Here is an 18,882-nt window from a genome sequence, read left to right as displayed (position 1 = left end):
CCATCCATCTTTGTCACTGTCCAACAGATATCCCAGCAACATAGAACAGGTAGTCCTTGAATTAGGCTTTTCTGTTGCTAACCAAAACATTTATGTGAGTTTTCCCCTTTTACAATCTTTCTTGCCACAGTTGTTAAATGAATCAGCGAAGTTGTTAAGTTAGCAACAGGGTTGTGAAGTGAATCTGGCTTCCCCATTGACTTTGCTTGTCAGAAGGTCACACAAGGCGATCACATGACCCGGGACATTGCAACTGTCATAAATAAGTCAATTGCCAAGCTGCAATAGGGTGGGTCCATCTGAATTTCGATCATGGAGATGTTGCAACGGTTGTAAATGTGAAAAATGGTCATAAGTCACTTTTTTCATTGCTGTTGCAGAATTGAACAGTCACTAAACAAATGGTAAGTCGAGGACTACCTATAGATAAGAACATTGGAAAGGTGCTAAGGTCCACCTTGTCAGCATCCAGTGGTCAAGCCTGCTTTACAGCCGGCCTGTGAGACTAGGTGCTTCGGATGAAGAAGGGAGAAGGCCCAAATCTGGAAACCTGAACTGCCCTTTTTGAACCAAAGGTGTTTTTTTCAGGAGGCAACTGAACTTTCTTATGTTTCTTTTAAAGATGTTTCACTTCTCATCCAAGAAGCTTCTTCAGCTCTGACTAGATGGTGGGGAGTGGAAGGATTTATATTGCTTGCAGACCGATGGTCATTTGCATTCTTTTAGCGACTCCTTGGGACCATTTGGAGGTTTAGCTGTGTCCTCTGGGTCACCTGAGTAGTGCAAATGGGTGTGGTGCCTTCTTGGCTGCAGGATGTTTTCTGCCCTGGGTCCCTTCACGGCTGAAGACAGGTGGAAGCTGTTGGGGATGAGTCTGTGATGTCTGCATCTCAAACTGAAGTGCAAATGGTTCCTATAGTTTGCAATGTTTTCTGGAAACCCATTCATACTCTCACCATTCAAAGGCTGTTCATCCCAAAGTGCATAGCTAAAGCGCACCCCCTTTTTGAAAACCACATTGGCTGCCCTTATCACAACTGCTGGCTGCCAATACCAGAGGCCCAACAGACTGATTTTTAATATGGCAGAAAAGTATAAATATGCCAACTGCTTTTAATTAATATCCCTTAGTTTGAAGTAGATCAAACCTTGCTTTTGCCCAGGCTCCAAAACCTTGCTGGAGCTCAGCAAACACGTGATGTGGCTCTCGGCACAAAGGAACCACGCTGCTGGAATGGGAGTGCCAGGGTGCATCCAGTGGCTGGGCCTGAGGCCGGCCCCTCCATGCTTTCTCCTCCATCTCCCACCCTCCTCTCTAGTTTCAGCCATTTCCAAGCACGTGGGTTGCTCCCAGATGCTGACAGCTTTCACCTGCAAATCCCTTTTCCTGTAGTTTCATTATTTTCTTACTGCAAACCATCTGGGAAAATGGCAAAGGCAAGCAAGCCACGCATGAGGTGAGACTGGAAACTCTCAAGAGTTCCCCTCCCCTCCCTGGTACGCAGAGACAGACCAGGCTCACTGATCATTCTTTTATTCAGAGACCAAATTGCAAACTCCCATCGGATGAGGATTCCTTTGAACACTTAAATAAAAATAGATTTACATGTGCGCACACATAAACACTCCCCAACCTACCTCACAGTTCCTAAACAAGTACAATACTCACAATCACAATAAGCAGATAGGACAATCTCCAAGAGCAATGTTCAGGGCAGGACGGGACATGGAAGGGCAGGACACGGCAGCCAAAGGGACTGCCTTGGCATAGACGGTGGCTGCCTTGCAGCGCATGAAACCTTCCTGGGACCTTAAACTGACCCCACCTCATTTCTTCTGCCCCAGTCAAAGAACTGCCATGAAGAAACTAAAACACCCACTGTGAAAAGTGCAATTCACTAGAACTCTGCTTGGACAAAGTCTTTTTCATTCGACCTGACTTGTTTCCTTCCATAGATGAACTCCAGGCCTTTCATTCACATGGCAAGCCACAGCTAACCTCCCACCCTGCAAAAGCTCCTGGGGAGCAAATGACCTACAGCTGCCAGTAACTGTGCTCTGTCTTGGGCCTTTTGCCCAGTCCTTCCACTGCTTTAAGGGGGGGGACATTCCCCCCTCCTAAGAGTGCCTGAAATTCTCATCACCCTTTTTCTTGGCACTTCTGTATTTAGCTATCCTAATCAGACACTTCATTGCAGGGAGGTTACCATCACCTTGGCCTTCTGGAGTAGCCAATTCACATTTTGCCCTAAATTTCATGGGGAATCAATCACAGTGCATGTCTGCTCAGTTGTAAACCTTAAATACTAAGTGGGGGGGAGGAGAGAAGGAATGAAGAGTGGAAAGGCATCAGAGTTGCCAGAACTACTGATGCTCCCTGCCACACTTCCTTTTCCTGTTCACCTTAGGAGCACAGCTAGTTCCCAGGTTGTAAGTTGGAAGGAACAAAAAGCAGCTTATTTACGTCTGTCACAGGTTACATCTGTCCCCAAACAGAGCATTCCTCCATAGAATTTCCAGTCCTTGGCAAGGGTCATTCATTGAAAGAGTCCCCTCTGGTGCCCTTTGCTTGCACCAACAGTTTATTTTTAATGCACTGGCCACCCAAGAATAATCTTTCTGGGGGCCGTCCAGAAATCTCCACCAATAGGGGTTGTCGGCACCATCCCTGGCTTTTTGGAAAAGCCAGTGCCTCTTCCTCTCCCGTCTTTAGAGCCCATTAATTATTACAATGAATTATTGGCAGAAGCAAAAATGAAAACAACCTGTACTTTTACATACGATTAGTACAGAAATATACTTTTTAGCAAGCACGCAGGAATCTCAACCAGCCCTCCCCAACCAAAGCTTTTCAGAGGTGTGGGAATACAGCTCCCACATCCCCAGTCCTGCCCTTTGGCTGGCTGGAGGTGGGAATTTAATTAGAGATCCAGAGGGTGGATTTGTGCAGGGAACAATGGTCTAAGCAGGATTTCCAAACTTGGCAACTTTAAGACTAATGGACTCCCAGAATTCCCCAGCCAGCCAAAGCCCCAGCCAACTCTTCAATTCTGAGAGTTGAAGTCCACAAGTCTTAAAGCTGCCAAGTTTGGAGACCCCTAATCTAAAGGGGGGGAGTTACAGTTTTTTTAAAATTTCCAAAAAGAAACCACAGGCTCCCCCTGGCCAAAAACAGTTGCATCTGGTAGTGAAGAAGTGATAGGGGGAAGGAGAGAAAAGAAATATTTCCTCTTTTCAGGCTTGGAGGGGAAATCTCAGGACACTGAGTGGAAAACACAGCCCTAGACCTGCCATCAAAAAGAGTTTCTGTAAAGATTTGTTGTGGGGGACACAATGGGGGGGGAGGGGATATAGTTTTTTCTACCCTTAAGAGCAAAAGCTAGTAATTTAAGACAATGGACCTTGCAGCTGTAGCCATCTGGATCTTGGATTCAGGCAGCCCATTAGAAGTTAAATTTGCTGCTGCCAGGTCTTGGGAACACCTCATGTCCAAGAAGAAAAGCACAGGCCAGGGGCTCCAGCCAGAGTAGACCCAGTAGATAGAGGTGGACATCTCCTGGCTTAGAAGCTAAGGCCCCTGGCCAAAGGGTCAACATCTGGGCTGGCTGTGCTGGTGCAAGTGCTGGGACAGGCACTTGCAGACTCATCTGGGCAAAGGCAGCAGCCTCCCTCAAGAGGGGGCTTGCAGGCCTAAAGAGAAAAGAAAGAGCACACAGCCAGGCAAAGGACGGGCTGACTAGTGCCCCAACCCTTCTACTTTTGCATGTCACACTGCAGCAGGAGGACAATTGAGGGGTCGCTCTTGGCTGCCTCCTTGAACTCTTCCAGGCTGATCTGGTCATCTTTATCCTTATCCATCTTGGTGAAGATCTTGTCGACCCGCTGCTGGGGTGTCAGCCCATCTTGATCCATCCGCATCATAATGACAGTGCCCACCATCTTGTAGATAGCCTGAAAGACAGATGGGAAAAATGAGCCATGGTTCTTCCAGTGCTGATCACAAGACTTAATCCCTACTTTGCTGCAATAAGCAGCCATAGACTGTGCATAGACTTCTGGACACCTGAAAGTAGGACCATCAGCATAGGACCAGCCTAAGGGAGATATGGTACCGTTATCTGCTCTTCATTTCAGGAAAGGACAACTTTGGGGGGATTGGGAACCACAAGATTTCCTGATTTTCCTGACTTTTGGTCAAGCCTATTTTATGGGGTTCCCAGGGGAAAAAATTATAAAGCTGTAGAAAATTGTGTCTGAGTGATGATCTGCTGTGACTTCAAAACATAATTTCAGCTTGGCCACCCTGCACTGGCCTAATTATGAATACTAAGCCTGAGGTGGAAATCCACCCAAGAGAACTTCTGTTACCTCAATGATCTCTAGCATCTCTAAGCGTGTGATCTTCCCGTCCCCATCCAAGTCATACATCTCAAAGGCCCAATTCAACTTTTGCTCAAAGCTGCCCCTGGAAGTGACGGACAGAGCGCAAATGAACTCCCGGAAGTCAATGGTCCCATCTCCGTTCTTGTCAAATGTGCGGAAAGCGTGCTGGGCGAACTTGGATGCGTCACCATAGGGGAAAAACTGCAAGAGGAAAAATGGGAGAGGCGTCATCACAGGGGTTGCTGCCTCAGGTGAAACGCCTGCAGGTGCTCCAGCAGCAGAAACAGCAACAGCAGCAGCATCCCATCCCTGAAGACCTGTTCAGCTGGTTGGGTGAGGGTCTTGAGGGATGGGATGCTGCTGCTGAACCTAATTTGTTGCTTTTCCTAAGGTTCATTCCAGAAAGTCACAAATGACTTGAAAAGTGCATCCTATCCCTTGCAAAGCCAGTATGGTGACACGGCTAATCTGTTGGATTAGAAGTGATGAAGCTCAGATTTATTTATCTATTTATTTATGATATCCTGAGTCTTGGGTTCAAGTTCTCTCAAGAGCTCGCTAGGTAACCCAGAGCCAGTCACACTCTCCTGCCTCACAGGACTGATGTTACAGGACATAATGGCCACCTTGAGCTCCAGATGGGAGGCTTTACTGATAAGCCAACATTATCCAAGTGAACTTCATCGGACCTATAGCACTCAGAAAGTAGAACAGAATAGAACATTCTTTGTTGGGCAACTGTGATTGGACACACAAGGAATTTGTCTCATGTGCATGTGCTCTCACAAGCAACAAAGTGATAAATCATAAATCAAAAGATACAACCAACAAACTTCTTAAAATGGGACAGTAGAGCTTCCAACCTTTGTGGCTACTCCGGGAGCTTTGAAGTTCATACATCAAGAGAATGCCTGTGTCAAGGTTCCGACTAATGAAACAGTTCAAAGAATCTTCAGGCATTGTTTATTCTAAAAAGTCTATATAATAAGAACAACACGTCAGCATGGCATGAATGGGATGCCAAAATCTGAATTCTCCTCCCCGAATACATCATATCAAATAATTCCCTCCCTTAATTTAAATGTCATAAATCACATTCTCCAATTAGTTTAACATGCAAAGCTTCACTTCCGTTCTTGCCATTCCTTATCTTATTTAAAACAACCGGAGTAGCATTCTCCTCCCCCAGCCCCAGCTTCATTTAATTCAAAGCAAAACAGTTTAAAGGAAAAGGCTGCCTCTTACATTGTCAGAGCAAAAACATCCCATGTTTGCAGCATTGACAGCCTGGTTGAAGCAAGCTGCCCTAACTCAGCTGCCCTCGCCCCTCCATGCCATACCTTGATGTAAAGTTGCTGGAATTCCTCCAAGTTGAGGATGCCTGTGGGGCAATCTTTCAAAAAGCCCTTGTACCATTGTTTCAGCTCTTGCTCATTAAATTCAGTGCTTCTCACCAGGTCATCCAGCATCTCTGGAGCCAACTTGCTGTTGTGCTTCCCCATTGTGACTTCTGGAAAGAGAAAGATGCTAGCCATGCCACTGCCCTGGCACAGTCTTCAGTTGCCTCTGGCTCCCTCTCTCTGTCATGTGCCCACTCTGGGTCATAAAGCTGCATGGGTCATAAAGCTGTACCCCTTCATTTGGGTCATAAAGCTGTACCCCTTCATTTTCCCGGAGGACTGTTCCTCTGATGGTGCTACATATTTCATAATAAAAAGGGAGCCAAACGGTGATTCACTAACACCAGGAGAAAGACATGCCAGAAGGAATGCCTATACCTATACCTATACAAAGCCTACATCAGGGGTGTCAAACTGCCCACCCATGGGCCAGATGCGTCACGCGCCCACCCCATTGCTGGCAATAGCAAAACTGTCCCAATACATTGCATGATGTCACGTGATGTCACGAGTTTGACAGGTCTAGTCAACATTATTCTAGAATTAAGCCAATGGAACTGCTTTTTTTCAATTTTTCAATTTCTTTTTCAACTAAACATTTGGGGGAAAAACCAGTTTACTTGTTTTAATTCTTTAGAAATTTTTAAATTCATAATGATCTAAGAGGAAAAAAATAAAAAAAATCACAGAAAAAGAGACAGACATTTAAAACAGGGAAGATAGTGATGAATTTTTCTACAAAGGGTCAAAAACTTTTGTAAACTATTCTAAACTGACATTTTGCAACAGGGAAAATATTAATTTTTAAAACATTTTAATTTTTAACAAACAAAAAAATCATTGAAATAAAGACTGACGTTATAGCGACTTGCAAAATATGTCATATGTTTGAGCTTATGCCCACAGAAGACTCAACCTATATATGTATCAAATGTAAACTATATGATTTAGAAGAAAAAGTAAAGGGTCTAGAAGCAACTCCATCCACTCTAAAACTCAATGAACAAAGTAAGAATCCCCAACCTAAACAAGAAGATTACACCAAAATTAACACAATAGGAGCAAATAGCTTGAAAAAAATGACCCCATATGTGAACAAAATAAGAACACCAATACAGCCAAATTAAACACAGTAGGGAATAAAAAGCTTCAAAAAATGACCCTATATATGAGCCTAACAAGGAAGACCGATGGAAACATGTCACTTTTAGAAGAAAACAACAACCAAGAGCAAAGCCCCTACTATCTACTCCTAGCCCACTCCAGTGAAGCCCCTCTGGAACTGCTTTCATAGCCTCCCCCCAGAAGAAAATATGCAGATACCCTATAAAAGAGCAGACATCAATAGTCTCTAAAGAAAGAGAGACAACCCAGCAATCCTGTGACAGGCAGAATAGTATCCCAGACTTCCTTAGGGGGGGAAAAAGGTGAATATTGGTGATAGGAGATTCAGTTCTTTGGGGAACAGAAACTATAGTCTGCAGACTGAATAGTCAGTCTAGGGAGGTATGTTGTCTCCCTGGAGCAAAAATCAAAGATGTAACTGAGTCCTTTTCTAAAATAATCAGCCCCATGGATTACTACCCCTTTCTTCTCCTATACGTGGGGGCCAATGACACAACAAAAACAATAACAAGAGATTACAAACAGCTAGGGAAGAAAGTTAAAGAATTAGCAGCTCAAGTGGTGTTTTCATCCACACTTCCAACAAAAGGCCAACATCCAATGATGGAGCAAAGGATTTTAGAACCACTAACTGAAAAACTGGTGTCGTCAAGAGAACTTTGGTTTCCTAGACCGTGATCAAGACCTTTAGAACCTGATTCCAAGCACAAACCACTAGATTACCAATCATATAAGGAGGTAGGGAGAGAAGAAGAAGAAGAAGAAGAAGAAGAAGAAGAAGAAGAAGAAGAAGAAGAAGAAGAAGAAGAAGAAGAAGAAGAAGAAGAAGAGGCAGAACACTGTGAAGGAGAGAGTGATAGAAAAGATGGAAAACCTTGTTCCAAAGTAGGAGATAAAAGAAACATACCCAAGACCCATAAAGTACTCAAATGCCTATACACGAATGCTCAAAGTTTAGGGAACAAACAGGGTGAACTTGAAGTACTAATACATGAAGGCAGATATGATATGGTTGCCATTCCTGAAACATGGTGGGATGAAACTCATGACTGGAATTTACTGATGGAAGGATACAAACTATTCAAAACAAACAGACAGAACAAAAGAGGAGGTGGAGTTGCATTATATATTAAAGATCATTAAAGGTAAAGGTAAAGGTTCCCCCGCACATGCGTGCTAGTCGTTTCCAACTCTAAGGGCCGGTGCTTATCTCCGTTTCAAAGCCGAAGAGCCAGCGCTTGTCTGAGGACGTCTCCGTGGTCATGTGGCCGGCATGACTAGATGCCAAAGGCGCACGGAGCGCTGTTACCTTCCCACCATGGTGGTCCCTATTTTTCTACTTGCATTTTTACATGCTTTCAAACTGCTAAGTTGGCAGAAGCTGGGATGAGTAACAGGCGCTCACTCTGTTACACGGCACTCCGGATTCGACCCGCCAAACTGCCGACCTTCTGATCAACAAGCTCAGCATCCTAACCCACTGAGCCACTGCATCCCTAAAAGATCATTACATCTCTACAAATCCACAAAAATGAAAAACTCCTAGAAGCAGTGGGCAAGGCTCCATCTTAGGTACTCTTCAATATCTTGAAGATATGACTTTAGATGAGGGAATAGAAGGGGAACTCATCAAATTTACAAGTGATACTAAACTGTCAGGATTAGCCAACACCCCAGAAGACGAGCTCAGGATCCAAAAATATTTTGATAGACTTGAACAATGGGGCCTGTTCAACAGCATGAAATTTAAGGTGGAGAAAAGCAAAGTTTTACACTTAGGCAGGAAAAACCAAAGGTACAAGTACAGATTAGGTGAAACCTGGTTCAAAAACAGTAAACTGTGAGAGGGAGCTTGGAGTCCTAGTGGAGGATCACTTAAACTTGAGCCAGCAGTGTGTGGCAACAGCCAAAAAAGCTAATACAATTCTTGGTTGTATAAACAGAGGTATAGAATCAAAATAATGTAAAGTATTAGTACCACTTTATAAAGCCTTAGTAAGACCATACCTGGAATACTGCATCCAGTTTTGGTCACATTATAAAAAATATGTTGAGACTTAGGAAAAAGTGCAAAGAAGAGCAACTAAGATGGATTAAGGGCCTGGAACCTAAAACATATGAAGAATGGTTGCAGGATTTGGGTTTGGCTAGAGAAAAGAAGGACTGGGGTGACATGATAACAGTGTTCCAATATTTGAGGGGTTGCCACAAAGAGGAGGGGGTCAATTTATTTTCCAAAGCACCAGAAGGCAAGACAAGAAACAATGGATGGAAACTAATCAAAGAGAGAAGCAACCTGGAATTAAGGAGAAACTTCCTAACAGTGAGAAAAATTAACCAGTGGAACAGCTTGACTTCAGAAGTTGTGGGTGCTTCATCACTGCAGGTTTTTAAGAAGAGACTGGACAACCACTTATCTGGAATGGTACAGAGCAGAGGTCCCCAACCTTTCTCAGTTGGTGGACTGGAGGGAAAGGGAGGGGGAAGGATTTTACAAAGGTGTGTGTGTGCAAACGGGGCCATGAGCACACACACAATGCAAACTGGGTGACACTAGCGCCCACATGACACAGTAGCCCTGTATTCTGTTCCAGCCTACTACCGGCCCTGCAGAAAAGGCAGGGACAACCCCTTTGCAAAAGGCTGGAAGTAAGCCCGCCAAATTTATTTACACAAAACAGATCCAAAACAGAGCAAAACAAAATACGAACCACTAAAACAGGAGCTATTCAAACGGTTGCCTTCAGCAAACCAGCCCTCCCACACATTCCCCTTTTAAACAGTTCAAGGCGTGGCTTCTCTCTGCCTCCTTCCGAGGTGCCCCATTGCCTTCCTCTGTTTACTCCTGATTGACTGCCTCCTGCGTCGGGCGTCCTTGAACAGGGCCAGCTGTGGGTCATCTTCATCCACGCTGTCAGGCTCACACAGCTGGGTCTGTGTAGTAACCAGATGGGAGGGGCCTGGCTGAGAGCTCTGCGAAGCCTCAGAACTGTCCTCTGCAGGCTCTCCAAACCCCTCCTCCTCCTCCTCCTCTGAATCGTCCGACCCAACTGCCAAACCCACAGGCTGACCCTGAATCACAACACCCTGCCCCATTTTTGCCACACAGGTGCTAGCGCCCTGTTTTCACCACGTGGTGCCCCATTTAGGCCATGTGTGCCCCATTTTCACCGCATGGCACCTATTTTCACCATGCGGTGCCATTTTTGCTGTGCAGTACCCCATTTAGGCCGTGTGGTGCCGTTTTTGCTGCACAGCATCCCACTTAGGCCACACAGCACCCCATTTAAGCTGTGCGGCCTTGCACTAGTACAAGTGGTGGTGAGTGCATGTACACACATGCACGCACTGGCTGGCCTGTCCCGAGGCCCAGTGGCCAGTAGGCCACAGCTCAGTAGTGGACCACGGCCCATAGGTTTGGGTACCCCTTGAGCAGGGGATTGGACTAGGAGACCTCCAAGGTGCCTTCCAGCTCTATTCTGGTTAAGATTATTAGGATGAAAGTTTGTTCTCCGAGCTTTTGGATTGGTTTCTGAGCATTTTGTTACCAGGCTAGGTAACATCCTCAGTGGCGTAAGATTACTAGGTTTGCCATCTGAACAATGACACAGAGAGAAAAGCAAAACCGATCTTCAGCATTTGGGCAGCAAATAGTTCTTTGAGGTTGAACAACAGCATTGCCAACTTCAGCAACTCACTTGACAACCAATCAAACCATGAGGTAAGGAGTGGTGAGAAGGAAGGGGAACTCCGATATAAAACAGGACATGATACCAAGGATGCATTTGGTTAATATAATGCATGTGGTTAATATAAAAGGAAAAAGGAATGACGTTGCCATAGGTGTATACTACACACCATCCAATCGAGGAAATAAATGAACATTTTGCTACTAATTTATACAATAACTGAGCTTGAAGATCTTTGAGTCCAGCCCCCTGCACAAGCAGGAGACCCTGCCATTCCAGACAAATGGCTGCCCAGTCTCTTCTTAAAAGCCTCCAGTGATGGAGCACCCACAACTTCTGAAGGCAAGGAGTTTCACTGGTTAATTGTTCTCATGTCAGGAAGTTTAATTCCAGGTTGCTTCTCTCCTTAATGGGTTTCCATCGTTTCTTGCCTTGTCATCTGGTGCTTTCAAAAATAATTGACCCCCTCTTCTTTATAGCTGCTCAAGTATTGAAATATTCCTATCATGTCACCCCTTTGGGGGACCCTGCAGCCCTCTCCGCACTGGCCAGGGTGCCTGGCTGGGACGCTTCAGGCTTCCTCCTCGCAGCCCCATGCCAGTAGACTAGAGGAAACAGCTGCCTGGGAGAAAGCCCCCCCTGCAAGCCGAACACTTGGGGGATCAAGAGAGGGCTTTGGCACAGAGGGATGGTGCCCCCTAATTCTGGGGAGGGCCCTGCCCCCTTTGCAAAAGGAAAGCTGCTGCTAAACCGCCGCCTCCACTTCTGAGTTCAGTTTCTCTTCCATGCTCTCCTTTCAGTGCCAAGGAACTGACAACTCAGCGCTTAATGTATTTACCCTTCTCTCTTGAAAGGCACATTTCTTCCAACCTCCAGGGAAGTTAAGGGCCAGGAGAGGAAATCTTGTTTTTCTGGTCAGGTCTTTGTCCTGATAGGGCCCGGAAGCCCTTGTGCCAACTGGCCCCGAGAATCACAATTCCTTCTTTGCCAGCCACCGTGGACCATAATGGCTCATTTTATGCCCGTTCCACAAGTCTCCAGCCACAGGCGAGCGACGCAGATGGGCGTAGAGAGGAATTTGGTCTGCAGACCAAAGACTGACCCGAGAAACGCCACTTCTTGGCGCCCAGTCTGTGTAGTCCAGCAGCAAAACTGTGACCCAAACAGCGGCGGTTCTGCAGCAAGTGAGGTCTGAAGATATACTGCCCCTGAACTTGGATGTTTCACCACCATGCCTAATAACGGTTGTGCCTTTACTAGGGCAATTGCCCTGTTTTGTGAGGACAACTTTTATGATTTTCTGTGTGACATTTTGGGCAATGCAGGTAGATTTGCAGACTTACAACCGTTCATTTGCTGGCCGTTTGAGCCCGCAACGGCACTGAAAAAAAGTGACTTATGACCATTCCTCACACTTACGATCCCTGCAGCCTCCCCAGGATCATGTGACCAAATTTTGGGTGCTGGCAACTGGCATGTACCTAGGGCAGTCTCAGCACCCAAGTCTCCTCATCACCACTTGCAAAGGGAACTGGGGAAGCCAGATTCCTTTCACAACAGCCGTGATTCACTTAATGGCCATGGCAAAAAATTGTAAAACCGTGTGTGACTCATTTAAGGACCACCTTGCTTAGCAACCAAAATGTCTCAGTTGCGGTGATAAATTGAGGCCTGCAGTACTGCAGTACGTTTAGTACTGCAGGTATCACCAGTTCAGCCATTTTTTGCAAAGGCCTTGCGAGAAAGATGTCTGATCTTTTTCCAAAAAATAAATAATAAAATAAAATAAAATAAAATAAAGATAAATAATAAAATAAAATAAAGTAAAATAAAATAAAACAAAGTAATAAAATAAAATAAAAATCTATCAGGCTCCCAAACAGGAGGAAAACATTCCAGGCCAAAACCTAAACTGCTGCAAGTCAGAACAGTTTATTTGTGGCAAACATTTGACTTGTCTGCCTATGATATACAATCTGTACATGCCCCGATATAGAGACGGGCGTTTTTCCATTGCTTTGTGCAACCCAGGACTTGCTGTTAAAGAGACAGGATCCAAGACTCAGCTTCACTCAGTCCTACGCAGATTTAATCCTGTGTGGGTCCAGCAAGTGAATGACCAAGAAAGTGTAATAGTAGAATTGGGGGGGGGGGGAGAAGAGACAAATGAAGTTTCCAAACATAAATTAACCAGTTTTAAATCTCTTGGAAAGTCTATTTTACAAGTACAAAAACAAATATAAATAAGTTACACTGTACGGAACAGGCCAGTCTTCATAAAAGTCTTAGCTGCACTTATGCATTCCATGCGTCTCTTTACCTCTACTGTATTTCGTCCAGAACCTCTTTATGGGGGGGGGCGCTTTGTTTATCACACCTTTTTGCCAGGCGCTGGACACCACACTCTGTTTTCCAATTTTTCCCAGGCAACAACCCTGAAAGTAGGCTGGCTGTCACCAAGTGGCCAAAGTCAGGGGGGTTTTAGGCCCACCTCCTCCCACTCCTTAACCAGTACCTCAGAGGGCTGACCAGTTTTGTGGGAACCACTGTCTGCTCTGGCAAAGTCAAAGGAGGTGGAAACGAGTTGCTTTTTGAGGCTCCGCTGAGGGATGGCTGCTTTGCACCCTCAGATTCCTTCTCCTCTCTCCCAGGCTGGATACCTGGTGGATGATCTTCAGAGGGCAGAAAAGGAACAGCAGCCATTTCACCGTCCCCTTCCTCTGTTGCACATGGCAACAGATGCTGTGACTGTCATGGCAACTGCTGCACTGTTGCAAGATTGACCCCTGCAGCAGCAGCAGCAAACATCTCCCCTGAAGCAACTGCCCAGCTGGCCCTTTCATCCATGCGCCCCTCTTCCTTCTTGTCCCTGCTCTGTTATGACCAAGCAAAGCTGCCACAGGGACCACCTTCTGATGGTCCCTGCGGCTCCAGGCAAGAGGTTGCTGCCATTTTGAAAGTCTTCTCGATCCTAACTTGCAAGGCCCGTTTTCAGTGGAACCAAAGATGGGGCAGCCAATTTTTCGGGGAAGGGATGGCTCTCCTTCACTGGGTGCAGTTAAGCATAAGCTGCACCACCATCTGTCACACATACTTCAACAGGGATTCTGTCACCAAACAGTGAGTTAGTCTTGGTAGCCACACTGACTCCTCTCATTGCTGCTATGTCTGTACTCAACACTCTTCAGGTCAAATATATAAAGCACTGCATTGATTGGTAACATAAAGAAATACAAGGTGGATTCATAGGAGCTTAAGCTTAACTTGCAAACATCTAAGATTGTGCTCAACATCCAAAACAGAGGAGGCAATCCTCAAAAACCATTACAGAACATCTCACGGGACTGGAGGTACTACCACCTCTGAATCCTCAGGCTCTTTAGGGATCTTGCAAAAAAGGCCTGCCAGATAAAATGTCTGGCTAGTTGAATTTGCAGGTTCTCAACTGTGCTACCAAAAAAAAAGCAAAATGGAAGGAGGCCTGTAGCCCTACCTGAGCAGAAGACTAGGAGAACCTTTTTCAGAACTGGAGGCTTCCTTGATTTGCAATGCAGCTTTCTGCTGAAAGACTGGAAAGAGAAATGTTTATTTGTTAAGGCATCTATATGCATATATGGGAGGGGGAGGGGGAATTGCCGTTTTCCAAGGAACTCCCACAGGTTCTACTCCCCACCCATGAAGGCAAGCAGATATGCTGCAGTCAACTCTTCCAACCAGCATGTCAAGCTCTCCGTTCTGTCTAACTGGGCCACTGCTTCAGATGCCAATCCTGCCCTTGCTGTCTCCATACCCCCAGCAGCCAGGTATCTGGAAGTCAACAGTTCACCTGATGGACCGTCATGCCCATCTCTCTGGGCTGCCTTCCAGTTCCCCATCAGCATCTGACATCACTGTGCTATTTAATATGCCTATAATGGCTGCCAGGTTCCATGCTGTTTTGCCCATCGTCCTTCTTGGCACAGGTGCGCTTGTCCACCCTTGGAAGGCAAGCACAGCCCCAAAGGCATGTCCGGCTCCACCAATCCCCTACCCTTTCTTGTTTGACCCATGCACTTTCTATGCTGGTAGAGGTAGGGGGCTGGACTGATTTTCTGAATTTTGCTTCAGGAACCATAACAGGAGTGGCCATTTGCATAATTCCACGTAAGAGAATGAAAAAAATGGTCCGGTAAGGATGCAGTTTTGTCTTGCCTTTAAAATCCTGGGTCTCTCTGAGTTACAGCTAGACATGGTGCTCTTAAAACCAAAACCAAAAGGCAAACACCACTTTGCTTGAGGTGTCATTTTGCTATAAGTGGTTGGGTCCCTCCCAGTGGCAGTTTGTACAGACTTCTATGACAGGTAAGGAAGACCTGGGAAGGGGCCCCAGAAATAGCCTTCAAAGCACCCAAAGTCCCACATCACTGAGCCCTCACATTCAGCCAGAGATTCCCTTCCTTGGCTTTCTCTGCATATTGGTTATTTTCTCCATAATCAAGCTGGACAAACACTGAAGCCAAAAATAGGCAAGAAGGGTAAAAAAAATCAGTTACGCCACCAAGCTCCTCCAGAGAGAATCTCCAGCAGACACAGGAATGTCCTGACTGGGGCTGACCATCTTGCCTTGGATGACAGAGACTCTAACCCAAAGAGATGCCCATGGAAGGGAGAGAGGCAAGGTCTTCAAATGACAAGGTCAGCCTCTCCCAATTCACCACTCTGGGAGCCAACAGACAGAACCCTCATCCAGCATGTCCAAAGACTGGCAAAGAGAAGAGTCACGTCAGTCCGTGGTGGCCCAAGAGCAGGAGAAACTGAGCAGCTGATACCTTTTAATAATTGCTTAGTGGAAAAAGCTACTCATCTGCTGCTTCTTAGGCTCCCTCTGAGGTTTCGTGTTGGATCCGTGATCTCAGAATCAATCGGAGAAAGGCCCTTTAAGGTCAGTAAGCCCACCCTTGGGCTCAGTCCACAGGCCAGCACCCATGACAGATGACTGTCCAGTTTCTCCTTGGACCCATCTAGGAAGGGGACACCATGGACTCCCTGGGAAATTGGCTCAGCTCTCAACCTGCCCTTCCTGTTGAGAATCTTTTCCCCAACATTCAGTTGGAACCTGCCTTGCTCCTGTGGAGCGCTAGACACGAGTCATGCTCATCCTCTTGGGATCTCTTTTGGGGAGCTGGAGGCTTTTCAGTAGGAAAGAGTTGAGCTATGACACCCTCAGGATTGCGGTGCATTCACAGCAGGAGCCACAAAACACTCCGCCCCCTCCGCTTTGCCAAGGAGAAAACAAGGCTGATCTAATCTGGCTTACAAAATGTTCTGAACACGAGAAAATGCTCCAAAATGACTCCCTATTCTGGCTACTGCTGGGCATTTGCTTGACAACTGAGATCCCTGCTCAGACCTCCAGGAATTCACCCTCAAAACTCAAGGTGGAACAGTGCCATCAAGGGACCTCTCTACCCCTTCCCTCTGACTTGCCCTCATCCACACTTCTGCAGGCTGTTTTCTTGGTCTGTTTTCCAGCCTGGCATTTCCCAGCTTGGTGCCCAGCGACATCAACAGTCTTGGTGCTCAGACTGTTAAGGGCTCAGTGATGCAAGCAAGCTTGTGATTGCTTGTGATCCAAATGACTGCATAACCGATACAGAGTTCAACTTAGTGTTCTAAGTTAGCTGGCTATTCTCTGGGTTCGCATAAACCACTCAATCAGAAACAAAATCCAGTGGTGGGGGCCCATTCACTGAGACCCCCTCCAAAAGTCTGTTGTGTTAATGCAGCTGGCTCAGGTTTGTAACTGATCCATCTAAATATGCTTATGAAGTCCTCCTGTACAACCACTTGTAAAATAAGGCATTCTGCCCATACTCACCCCACATCTAGGGGTCTCTCTCCATTGCTGAACCCAAGACTTCTTCCCTAGCAGATGACCCTGGCCACTTTCACCCCCTCACCCCCAGGCTGGATAAGATGTATAACTGGCTCTTGAAGACGGGTCAGAGGAGAGCAGGCCCACCACTGCCCCCCTCCAAGGGAAGGCTCTGGCTGACTCTTCCAGTTCCCTGCCCAAAGACAGCCCAGGGGGGCAATTACAGCCAGACCGGCTCATGGTGAGCCAACCGGGCCACCGACTCAGTCAATTAAGAGGACCCAGAGTGGTAGTCAGTCAGCTTCATTTTCATGTAGAAGATGTTCACACAGTTGTTCACATTGAGGTTGGCTGCATCAGCAAAGGAGGAGCAGAGCACAAACTGGATTTCCAGAAGAGGCTTTGTGGGCTTCAGGCTACTGTCCTTGGAAATGCAGGCATGAGGGTCGCAGACCCAAGACCCCCTTGCTTGCCTCCCTCAGGAGCTTCCTGCTGCAAGGGGTGTGTATGTGCGTGAGACACAACAATGGTTTGCTCGCCCACCCCATCTGCCCATCTGCAAGTTTTTTGGACACAGCAAGAGTCTTTTTATCAATCCCTCTGCCTGACTAATTGTTGCAAAGACCCTGATGGATAAGGAAAGCCCTTACGGGAGTGGGGAAGAGCTGTGTGACCTTTTGAATGCAGAGAAGCAGGTTACAGTCAAAGGTCAGCACTTCCTTCTCTAGCTATTGTAAAAATAGCTGGAAAATAGGAAAATGCCTCTCCCCACCCCCGACTTCAGACAACAGTTTTGTCATTTCTCTCCTTGGCTGAGAAGAGGCAACGTCGCAGCTCCTTTGCCTCCCCCTCCCCCGGTTTGCAAAGGCAAGAACCTTACCCCCCACCCCCACGCCAGACAGACAGAGATGCCCTACGGCCAGGCACGGGCTTGCCGCAAAGGACTGGGAGAAGGGGCGTAGGGGACGGGCGGGCAGGCAGACGGGTGGAGCCCAAGGGGGCTTGGCGGGGGAGTGAGAAGCGGGTGGAAGGGGACCGCATCGATCTCCGCCTTCCCTCGGGCCGGAAGGCAGCGCCTGCTTCGCCTTCCAGCGCTCGGCTCCAGAACCGCCGAGGAAGCCTGAAGGCGTGAGGCGCGTGTCTCCCCGGCACCCACCTGCGCGCTCCTGGGCCCGGGGGTGGTCTGCGGAGCCCTAGGGCAGGAATCCGCCGCACCCCCACGAGGAAGAGGCGCCGCAGCCGCCAAGCGGAAGCTCCCGAGCTCCAGAAGCGCCGGCGCCGCAGCTCACCTGGCGGGCGCGGGTCTGCTCCTCGGCCGGCTGCTTGCCTGCCCTCCCTCCCTCGGAGGCGCGCCCGGTGCGGAGCCGGAGCCGCGGGAACAGCGAGCGCTCCACGGGGAAGCCGAGGAGGAGCTCCGCCGCGCTGAGCCCCACCTGCGCCGCCGCTTCGGCACCTTCCTTGCCCGCCTCGCCTGGAGCAGAATGTGGCGCGCCCGGCGCCCGCCCGCCGCCTCCGCGCGGAGCCTCATTGGCTGCGCCGAGTGGCAGTCACCCCTCTTTCGCTCCCGGAGGGGCGACTCCTCGCCCGGGCAGCGGAGGGGTCCGGAGCCCCGGAAAAGCAGCAGCCTTGCGCTCGGCCGAGGCAGGAGCGGGCAGGGGTTGCCCTGAGGCGGGGTAGCCCTTCGGAGCGCTTGGTAGTCCGAGGGGCCGGCGGGAGGGGCTGCTCGCTGCGCGGACTCCGTTCCTGCAGGAGCGGCCGAGGGCCGTCGAACCTGCTCAGGCGGGCGGCTCGGTCGCCGCGGGGGACAGCGGACTGCGGGCGCTGAGGCGAGAAGGCTGCCTAGTCACAAGATGGCTGCCGGAGGGGGAGAGTAGGGAAGGCGGCCCAGATTCACCTGAAGGCCCCTTGCCGCAGCCCCCCTCCCTCGCTCTGCCCCTTTTCTGAAAATTGGGGGGGCGGCGGCACCGCCAATAAAGAACGTGCAGGTGCTCGCTAGCCGTTTCCCACGCAGCTTCGAGTTTTTGAAAAACTCAAATAATTTTCCATTAGAAGCAGTCGACTCAGGAAACCCTTAGGTGGAGGGGGAACCCAGCAAGGACAGGGATGGGTCTGCAGGTGAATTGGCAGCCCAGCTGTAAAGCCTGTTTATGAATCTCATTGCCTAGAACAGCCCCTTTGCTCCACCATGGCTTTGGGTTTGGCCTGGGATATGTGTGTCCTACCGCCTCTGTCTTATGACCGTTTTTCACACTTAAAACTATTGTCGCATCTCCATGGTCACGTGATCAAAATTCAGACACTTGGCAATTGGTTCATATTTATGACGTTTGCAATGTTCTGGGCTCACGTGATCACTTTTTGTGACCTTCTGACAAGCAAAGTTAATGGGAGACCTAGGTTCACTTCACAACTGTATGACTGAGTTAACAAC

General features: G+C 47.9%; 1 protein-coding gene across 2 annotated transcripts; it reads right to left on the bottom strand.

Annotated features, from left to right (window-relative positions):
- Positions 1-1,524: 1,524 nt before the first annotated feature.
- Positions 1,525-17,878, bottom strand: HPCAL4 (hippocalcin like 4). 2 transcript variants are annotated; one of them, XM_083369153.1, is made up of 5 exons: positions 17,741-17,878; positions 14,091-14,166; positions 5,724-5,893; positions 4,369-4,584; positions 1,525-3,951 (listed from the first exon to the last, which is right to left on the bottom strand). In XM_083369153.1, the coding sequence occupies exons 3-5, from the start codon at positions 5,883-5,885 to the stop codon at positions 3,754-3,756; spliced, it is 576 nt and encodes a 191-aa protein (XP_083225279.1). In that variant the 5' UTR covers positions 5,886-5,893; positions 14,091-14,166; positions 17,741-17,878; the 3' UTR covers positions 1,525-3,753. The 2 variants fall into 2 exon arrangements, with proteins under 2 accessions (XP_083225279.1, XP_083225280.1); XM_083369154.1 differs by lacking the exon at positions 17,741-17,878 and adding an exon at positions 17,608-17,740.
- Positions 17,879-18,882: the final 1,004 nt, after the last annotated feature.

Source organism: Vipera ursinii (genome assembly GCF_947247035.1).
Source record: "Vipera ursinii genome assembly, chromosome: 9".
NCBI lineage: Eukaryota > Metazoa > Chordata > Lepidosauria > Squamata > Viperidae > Vipera > Vipera ursinii.
Note: the sequence above shows the minus strand (reverse complement) of the source record. Positions and strands in the feature narration are given on the sequence as shown.

What these genes read in the sequence shown, in the direction of transcription:
- HPCAL4 (XM_083369153.1), bottom strand. Translation starts at nt 5,885, where the DNA reads ATGGGGAAGCACAACAGCAAGTTGGCTCCAGAGATGCTGGATGACCTG. An exon ending in TCCAGCAACTTTACATCAAG is followed by an intron (nt 4,585 to 5,723) that starts GTATGGCATGGA and finishes TTCCTCTTGCAG; the next exon opens with TTTTTCCCCTATGGTGACGC. An exon ending in AGATGCTAGAGATCATTGAG is followed by an intron (nt 3,952 to 4,368) that starts GTAACAGAAGTT and finishes TCTGTCTTTCAG; the next exon opens with GCTATCTACAAGATGGTGGG.